The sequence below is a fragment of the Mizuhopecten yessoensis genome, unplaced genomic scaffold, assembly GCF_002113885.1.
Source record: "Mizuhopecten yessoensis strain PY_sf001 unplaced genomic scaffold, ASM211388v2 scaffold7887, whole genome shotgun sequence".
In the NCBI taxonomy this organism is placed as follows: domain Eukaryota; kingdom Metazoa; phylum Mollusca; class Bivalvia; order Pectinida; family Pectinidae; genus Mizuhopecten; species Mizuhopecten yessoensis.
Window position 1 is genome coordinate 242,930 of NW_018407272.1, and position 10,055 is coordinate 252,984.

Genomic DNA, 10,055 nt, shown 5'->3' on the forward strand with positions numbered 1-10,055 from the left:
ACTATGTCTTAATATTTCAATAATAAAAAGCTTGTTGTTAATTATCGACAAGCAAAAGCCATAGATCTCTGAGCTTTCCTGATGGAATCTTGGGGCGTTCTGATGTACCTACAATAGGCATCAGAAGACCATCTGCCTAAAACCTTGATCATATGATCTTCCACCTGAACTGCAGCTGCAGTAGTAGCTGCACCAATCCTAAATGAATGGCCATTATACATATCTGGGTTAATACCAACACATTTAAGAGTATGCTTGAACCTAGCAAGAAATGTATTACGTGATAAAGCATTGCCATCATGGTTCGCAAACAATGGATCCAAAGGAGATGGATTCTGTTGTAGCCTTGCTGTGATATACTGGCGACATGCATTGTAAGGACAAATATAATTATCAGTTTTGAAAAGTTTGATGGCTATTCCTTTCCTGAAAGGGTCCGTTTTAGAACACTTAAGTGTCAATATTACACAATCCTGTAGTATAGCCAAGTCCTTCACGCACAGATGAATAGATGAGTCAAATTTGCTTTTAACCGTAAACTCACCACACCTTAAGAACCCAAAAAAGGCCACTATACACACCGTTTCCAAAAGCACATCATCAAATAATCTGTGTGTTGTCTTCCGAAGAAATACACAAACTTCCTTTAGAATGTTAAAAGTTATTGGGTGACGCGGTCTAGTTGGCTTAGCTTGCGACCGTTTAATGCCATTTAACACGGAAAAGAGACGTGGCATATCTTTCGCCACCGGGTATGCAATGTTCTGTTGAAGGCACATGAAACGTATACCACATAAATATAGTTTAACTGTATTATGAGACAATTTACTGTTAAAACAATGTGCTGCAAAATATATCAGCAAATCTTCTGTCACTTGAATGTCTAACGCGCCAGCACTAGCAATCACTCCTGTCATAAGGAGGAATCTAATAAAAAAGTTAAAACCTGTCTGGTAAGTGGTTCTTGTGCTGGGGGCTATTGCTGCATTCCACAAGTTCTCGATGACTGGTTGGAGCTCCACAAGACCTCTGAAGGGGCTGGAACCACGCGTGGGTACCTGCAAGCCGATGGGACTAGTTGTCTGAATTTCTCCAGCTGTAACCGAGACAAAGAATCAGCTATGACATTGAGTTTGCCAGGAACATGCTTAGATAATATAGAAAAGTTATGGGTTGCTGCACACCAGGTTAATCTCCTCATTAGTGGCATGATGTGAGCTGATCTGGATCGGCCTTTCTGAAGAATAGCCACGGTAGCGGAGTTATCACACATGAACACAATACGTTGACCTAACCACCTATGGCCCCACAATAGTGCAGCTACTACAATAGGATATAATTCCTTGAAAGCTATAGATAACTCGTCGGATTTAGACACCATTCCTTGTAACCCTGCAGGCCATGGCTGGGCAAACCACTCGTGTTGAAAATACCCACCATAACCACGTGTTCCTGATGCATCAGTGTAAAGATATAAATCATCAGATGTGATAACTTGGGTATTGTAAAACATTGACACACCATTCCACTGTAGCAAGAACTGTAGCCACATTTTAACATCTTCCCTACACTCATTATTTATCTTGATATGATGATGTAGAGCTTTCACAGTGGTGGAACGTTGAATTAAGTGAGACACGAATGATCTTCCTGGAAGCACTACCCTGCTCGCAAAATTAAGATGACCAAGCAGTTGTAACATCTCCCCTTTGGTGCACGACTGTCTCGATTGAAAGTCTGTCAGAAATTCTGTTATTCTGCAGAGTTTGTCGTCTGGTAGTCGTGCTTCCATCTTGTTGGAATCCAAAATGATACCCAAATACTCTATGACTGTTTCAGGTCCGCATGTTTTGTGTTTTGCCATGGGGATATTGAGTCTGTTAAAAATCAGATATAACAATGCCATATTTCTCTCTCCACATTTGCTAGGACATTCAAATGTTATAAAGTCATCAAGTAGGTGTAAGATGTGTGGTATGCCATAGTTCTCTCGCGCGATCCAACAAATAGCTTCCGATAAGGTGTCAAAAATTTTTGGACTTGATCTACACCCAAAGGCCAATTTATTGTAGAAATAGTACTTCCCTTTCCAAAGGATACAATACAAGTGCCACTGACTAGGATGAATAGGCATCAACTTGAAAGCATCAGAGATGTCAGTCTTGCACATGGTTGTGTGTTTGCCTAGAGATTGTATGAGTGATATGGCATCATCTATCTTGACATAGCTCAGTGAACACTGCTCCTTGTCTATTAATTCATTAACCGATGGATGTGTGTTGTCCTCGTGCGGGGATGACAAGTCTACTATAAGGCGAGGTTTCTTAGAATACTTTCCAATAGCTACTCCTATAGGGCTAACTCTGTACTGCCTAAAGGGTAGTTGAATATAAGGTCCACATAAAAATCCTTTCTCTACCTCGGATGCGACCAGGGAGTCCAAAATACCAGAATTGTTGTATGCCGATTGTAAATTCTTGCATTCTATAGTAGGCAGAGAAGTAGTTGACACCATGGTGTCGAAACCTTGCTTTAGTCCGTCTATAAGATAATTCACAAACTCTCTGTTGGGGTGTTTTTGTAATTCCTCAGCCAAACACTCAATGTTTATAGGAGTTGAAGATGTATTGTCCATAACTGATTGTCATTGCGACGTCTTGTTTTTCTTACACACTGCGGCTCCATGATTGTTGGCCTGACAATTAGCACAAATATGAGCGAAAAAACATGAGTCTCCCCTGGTACATTTGCCATTGTTAAAGTTATTGCACAACTCTTGCCCATTAACTTTGACTTTTTGGCGGCCATGTTTGTCCACTTCTTTCCTACTCACTCCTGACTGATGTCTAGAATGTGATGTTTTGTGGCGCTGCTGTGGGCAGAAGGCAGTAGAATGTGTAGTTAAGCCACACAGCTGACAGGTGTTTACTTTGGCATTACATACTACCATGTTGAGAAGACCATTATCCTTAATCGCCCAATCCACCTTAATGTTATTGTCTCTCAATGCTGCTGCCGCCCTAGCTGAGAACTGGCAGTGGTACTCATAAAAATGAGAGCCGTAGATGTTAGAAATTTCAATTACATTTGCTTCATATCTGTCCAATTCTGGTCGTCGCTCTGGGAATTTGGTACAGAGCACCCTCTTGTACTTTCCAAAAGCTGTGATGTATTCCGAGATACTGAGCGACTTACTTAGGCGGGGGTCTTCTACCTCATTAATACTGATATGAATTCCGTCCATCCTGTCTCCAGTATTTTTACATGTTTCATATCGTGGGATTAGAAGGCTGGCAAGATTAATGTCTCTACCCTCCCATATTTTCTTCTGTACATTCTCAGATACGACATCGACATGTGGAATACACTCTGCCGGTACACCATATTGCGATTTAGGTAATCTGTACCCACCTGTACTGGTGCTGGCTGACGCGACATTTGCCGTACAGTCGCCGGTATTTCTCAGTGCTTCTAATGCTGTGGCGAGAGTATATCCTGACGATGATTCTGGAACAGACTCCTTAGCCGTCGTTTGTGAGCTCATCATCGCTATCATGGTCTGTTGTAGCTCGATCACTGTTTTCTGAAGCTGCTGTATCTCTTGGTTGTTATCCACACTGGGCGCTGCCATGTTGGAATCCCTCCGCCGTGACGTAGCAGATTGACTTCCTGTAGGTTGCGCGGACTGATCACAAACCGTCTGGGATGAGTGCGCGGAATGTTCCGCGTCGGAAAGTAGTTCCACATCGGAAATGTCCAAAGCACAAGCATCTAAGGATGAATTGTTCGTAGTATCTAAAACTTCATCTGCAGATGTATTCGTAATATTGGCAGGCGTAACAGATTCTGACTGGGAGGCCGTAACACTTACTTCTCGGTGTCTGTTTACGTTTTCGAGATACAAATTCCGTAGCGCGATTTTTGACATTCCCGTGAAAGAACCATGAATGTTCAATTTCTCCAACTCACTTTTAAGTTGCTGAATTGTCCAGTTTTGAGGGTTGTTAGAGTCCCACGGTGTTGTTTTTGAAGTTCTGGTTTTACGTTTTGTGCTCGTAGTGGATTTTCCTTTAGGCGCCATGGCGGGAGAACAAGCGTGAGAAAATTTCCGTACGCAAAGTCACTCGATGTAAACAAACATCGCAAAGAAATGCTAATTACGGTGAACGAACTCAATCCATTGGAAAAGATGATAAATGCAAATGTTTAAATATATATATTGAATACGTTAGATGAGTAGAGGTAGAAATGTAAACACGATTGATAAATCCCAAGCTAACTAAACTGCCAGCTAAAACAATGAAGATGTTTAGCTTGAATCTGTTGACCAATCAAATTACTCGTTGACCTGGCCCCCCTACTGCATATCATTAATGAAAACAAACTGGCCCTACTTATGTATTGTACATATGCGTTCCTATCTGAAGACATTATAATAGGTTACATTTAATTATAAAGTATACTACCAAGTATGATAAATTCAGTATGGATGGTAGCAATATAAATACAGATAGATAGAATGAAATTTATCAGTTTAAACTACGCTTATATACATAAGCTTCATAAAGGATCACATGTGAAAGTTTTTTAATGGGAAACATTGAAATGATTAACTCATTCCCCCCTGAAAATTTCATAATATTAAACTATTCCAACCTTTGAATTGGAAGAGTTAAAATGTGTCTTCAGGGGTGAATTAGTTAAATGATAGTGTTGTTGATTTAAGGAAATCTGATGTTATACAGGTGTAAATGCTAAATCTGTGAATTCTAGGAACTTTCGGACCCATTTTAACTAAAAGAAAACATTTACCTTCTTAGTTTCAGGATAAAAGTACCTGTTACATATATGTCACTTTGTTTTCTGTGGCCGTTGACCCTATCACCACTCCAGACCGTAATGAACCCCTCCAGCTAAATTTCTGGTTGAGCCTATTAAAGTTACATGTACATACAGTTGAAAGGGTTAAATTTTTGGTTAAATTGTAAAACGCTTTCTGCCGATTAGCTAGAACAAAAGAAAATGTGTTTGGTGAAGAAAATGCATGTTAAGTGAGTTTCAACATTTGTCCTATTCTATGATCAGGTGGGCCAAAACCGCACAAAGTGACGTGGTGACCTCCTTACTTACGGAGGATTGCAGCTTTGATGACGCCTACCAGCTTACAGCAGATGTAAAGTTGGTGAAAAGTGTGATGAGTGACACCTGTATGGAGACTCCAAGGGCACTGTGCAATTTAGAGGGTGCCGAACAATGTGTACAACTCTCAATGCTGGAGGAAATGGAAGAAAGGAGAGTACAGTACACAGACAAGAAGCGTTTCTGCGGGTAAGTTGGATTTAACATCCTTTTCAGGTTATTATCCCTTTTCATCAACTTGGCATGAAATATTTTATAAATGGCATGGTTAACAGACAAGATTTGAGAAAAAAAAATGAAAAATAAACAATAATATAATACTTCGTTTTATCACATAGCTGACCTATTTTACTATGCCTTGAGGTCATAAATATGGTAATACAAGTACACACTTGTAATGAAACCTTAAGGTGCTCTGATTAGTCAAAACCATGGGAACATAGCCTGGGCCCCTACAAAATTGTAAATTTATTAAAACTGCATTTTTTTCTTGACAAATTTGGATGTTTTTGCTAAAAAATAAATCTGGAACTACTTTGTACTCCTCATAACAACAATTCTATGATCTGAATACTTTGGTTTAGACCTTTATAGATTCAGCTGCTTGTGTTTGAAGTTGTTTTTCACAATTATGAATGTTATGTGATAAATAGAATTTTGCATGAGTGTCCATATCATGTCATATTGAATTTGTTAAAACTTGTTCAATAATTTGATGTGACAGCAATTCAGCTGTGACGTGAGGGCTGAATGGGTTACATGTGAAAAGATATGATGTAAAACATTGGTGGAGTGTTTATTAAATCAATTTTCAGTCTTTCTGTGATTTACAGACCTAGCCAGAACATTTCTGACCTCAGCCCTTGGCCTCATTGAATATTACTTGGACAAGAACTGTAAATCAGGAATAATGATCTCACCTGAAGTCCCTTATACTATCCATAGTATTGATCATACATTGTACTTTCAGCATCATTTGATGTATAAGGGTTTAAAAAGTTACCATGATTTACAGAACTGCCTACAAGATGCTGCTGTGTGTACGTTGGAACACAGAACAGTGTGATGCTGTGGTATTCAACATTGCCATGGCATCATACGGGGATATCCTGATGAAATTGAAGGCCTACTGTGACCTCGGTAACCTTGGTAACTCCAGTGACTACTTCAAAGACCTGGCAGACCTCACTGAAATGATCCAGGATAAAATGACAGACAGAATCGGGCTCTTACAGTGTAAGTTACCTATCAAAATGGCACCCATACCGTGGAAATAACCTGAGAAAATGGCGCTTCGCAGAATATGTAGCCTGTAAAAATAGCGCTCATACAGGGAAGGTTACCTTTGAAAATGGCACTCGAACAAAACAAGTAACCCATGAAATGGATATATACACAGATATTGCAAATAGACTCAAAATCATCATTTAACATGTAAACAAATTTTTGATTAATAAGTTGCATACCGGTAATCTTGGGCTTTACTTTGAGCATAACACACTGCCAAGGTCACAGTCATACACACACAGCCAAGGTCAAGGTTATGCAGTGTGTATGACCTCGACCTTGTCAGTGTGTGTATGACCTTGACTTCTAGATCTGCTGTGCATAACCATGACTTTGGCTATGTTAATGACCCTGACCTTGGCCTTGTGTGTGCGACCTTGACCTTTGCTGCACATAATAACCATGACCTCGGCTGAGTGTATGACCCTGACTTTGACCTTTGTATTTACAGATGGGTTTGGTGACACTGTTTACATGATGGCAGAGGTTATGAGGGAGCTGTATACACCAGTGATAGAATGTAAGCCAGCCATTGCTTTACGTTATTGTTTCAATGGGTTAGGAGGTGTTGACCCAAACAGTAACGACTATTGCAAGTAAGTCGGATTCTGCTTATCACATGTTTTCATTTCCTTTGACCTTTAATTGAATATCACTTTGACGGGCCCTTGCTGACATGTCAGTGCTCTAGTGTTGTCCTGTAGTTCTTTTGTCTCTTCAGGCCCTTCTTATTTCTTTTGAAGAGGTAAAAGCACTAGAGGATTGATTAATCTTGAAATCTTGAAACTTTGATTTTGTTTCCTTTCGTCAACAACTATAAAAACAATCAATATGTTTATTTAAATGGTGATTTTTAATCATTTTTAGTGTTGGGGTAAGCAGTGCAAATGCAGGATATTTCAAAGTATATATATCTACTACAACATTTGCAGGTTATGAAGGTCATTCGCAGGTTGACCTGTTCAAAAGCAGATGACTTGGAAGATACTGTTATTATAGTTTGGTAAATGATAATACTGTGTAATGTATTGTGTTTTTTTTTTATCTCACAGTGCTCTAAGTAGGGCGGCCGACTGTGTGGACTCGCAAACCTCACAGTGTCTGATGGTGCAGAAAGCTCCGGTGTTGTATGCGCTACATAAATTTGCTAGTTATGGCTCACCGTTATGCAGCGTCATCCAAGATCTTCAACAACAGTATGAGATGCATGCGACGGACCCGTATGGACTTCTTGCCACATGTCTGGCAAATTTCACCGGATTTTTGCATGAAAATTATGTGAACCTGACCTCAGGTTCCACCTATAACCTGTGTATGGCAGCAATGAGGATGGACACATGTATCTACAATGTTCCTTTGCCCCGTGCCGGCAAAGTGTACCTGTCAAGTCTGGCCTCCCTCTCTCACAATATCATGGACCAAGCCTGTTCAAGCATGGATCGCAGTCCCCGTAAGGATGTCAAAACCTTATTCTCATCCCATAATAAATATGAAACATTCTTAGTCCTGTGATGAACATTTTCTTATCCTAAATCCTGTGATGAATATTTCCTATATTTGAGATAAAAAAAATATTTCAAATTTAAGCACAGAAACTTGATTTTCAGAAATTCATGCAATTTACACTGGACATGAATAATCAGAAATACATTACTGCCTGTATCTACAAACTATGGTTTATCTTATTGATAGGTCGAATTTTTGTGTCGCCTGTAACGCGAGGCGACATATAGGTATTACCTATCATTAATGTTGGTTGCGTCATCCGAATCAAGGTTTCCGTGCGATAACTTGAGTTCCCTTGGGTTGATTGAACTCAAACTTAGTACACATATTGCATACAAATACAGTTTGGATAAGTGATACATTTCAGAAGTCTACATGCATTTTAGATGAATTATGCCCCTTTTATTGCCAAATAAGAGCATTGTGTAGTACATGTAAATGCAAGAACTTTTTTTAATCAATTTCTTTTAAATTTTGTACGGTAATGCTAGAAGCAATAATGTTCAACATGTATTCTGTTTCCTTCTGTCGAGTTTCAACTTTCTGCGTTTTGGCATATATCACACTTGACAGAGCATCGCTGTTCATCGTTTTTGCCGTTAATTTTTGCTTTTTTACATGAAAGCTCAAGCCAAAACATCTCGCTGTTCATCGTTTTTGCCGTTAATTTTTGCTTTTTTACATGAAAGCTCAAGCCAAAACATTTTTTCTCACTAAAAGCGCAGAGCAGGACACACATCCAATCCTACGGAATTCTTTGACTACTTGAACAATTATTCTTAATATAATTCACAAAAGAAATTTAACAGCCGCAGCAAATAAATACTTGTAAGATATTTTTGATCCATTCTCCTTGCCAAGTAAAATAAAAAATATGTACATACACATTAATTTCCAGTACACATAATGAATTAATTGTGTCTGTTTTCAGGGGAATGTGATTCAGGGGACCTCCTGTGCGAGTTCATGGCGTATAACCCTCCCCCTGCGATGGACGACTCCTGGATGTCTGTACCAGGTCTGTACATACTGATTCCTGATATATACTCATTTTTATACGTCATATAAATGGGAAAAATGCTTGATTACCTCATTTTGTCTAAATGTGATCTCTATGGCCATTTTCATTTATCCTGATCCAAACAGTTGGACCAAAGTTGTTCATTTATGAAATAAAGTCGGACCTAGTAATCTGATGCTGCTTTCAGGCAAGCCTTGCCAAGGCCTTGCAAGGCCTGCTTAAACATGTCTGGCATTTCATGTCAAATCAATAATGCATTTATCCTAAAGTTGATATATTTATTTGTTAACTCAGAGCCTGCTGAGTGTGACCTTGAGGGTGCGTCCTTCTGCATCAGTGGTAACCTGTTGCGTATCATGTCGACGTCCTTCCTCAACGTCGACGAATTCACCAGTGTCTGCTGGTGAGTGTACATTTTCATCAGGATTTGGTATTGCAAGAAATGAATATCAACTCTACTAATTGTATTCTTCATCAAATTTTGGAAGAAAAGTATTTTTTTTATGCAAGATACTTCTTTTATATAGAAGAAATATTAAGATATCATTAAATTGGTTTGGTAAAATTGGGTAAGTTTAAACAAAATTTCCTTTTTTTTTGAAATTGGTAAATCCATTTACAGGAAGCACCACAGAGGTCTTTCATATTGAGAATGGGTATATCAGCAATATTTTTTTATATAAATAACGCTTTCATTTTTAAAGGGAACAACTAACAATGGCGTCCTGTGTAGCCACAAAAACGCAGGCCTGCTCCCCGGCGAGACGTCAGTTCTTTGCCAGCACTGTGGAATGGTTCCATAACATAACTTCAATTGGATGTGATATGGTCGCTGACATAAGGGTACCAAACTGTTCCATTGCCAAAGAATGCCTGACTGATATGGTCGGCTACAGTGTTAGTGCTGAGGGATACATGAACTGGAATCACATGTGCTGGTAAGTTTGCAAAAGTGTTTACTTATGGGAAAAGTTTGTTTTTCATATAAAAACAGCGTTAGGCAAAGAAATTATGTTTCAGGTAGCATGATTCGATGAGGGGGTAGGGCAGTCAGGATTTATTTTCATCTTAATTTTTTTTTTTTTTGAGGAAGGGGTTGAGT

General features: G+C 39.1%; 1 protein-coding gene across 1 annotated transcript in view; it reads left to right on the forward strand.

Moving 5' to 3' along the window:
* Nucleotides 1-10,055, forward strand: part of LOC110454466 — a 145,372-nt gene that overhangs the window by 66,184 nt on the left and 69,133 nt on the right. The window contains exons 47-53 of the mRNA XM_021503970.1: nt 5,086-5,328; nt 6,155-6,375; nt 6,878-7,022; nt 7,479-7,876; nt 8,864-8,950; nt 9,248-9,356; nt 9,658-9,891. Coding sequence (XP_021359645.1) covers nt 5,086-5,328; nt 6,155-6,375; nt 6,878-7,022; nt 7,479-7,876; nt 8,864-8,950; nt 9,248-9,356; nt 9,658-9,891 — 1,437 coding nt within the window. The remainder of the gene's footprint in view (nt 1-5,085; nt 5,329-6,154; nt 6,376-6,877; nt 7,023-7,478; nt 7,877-8,863; nt 8,951-9,247; nt 9,357-9,657; nt 9,892-10,055) is intronic.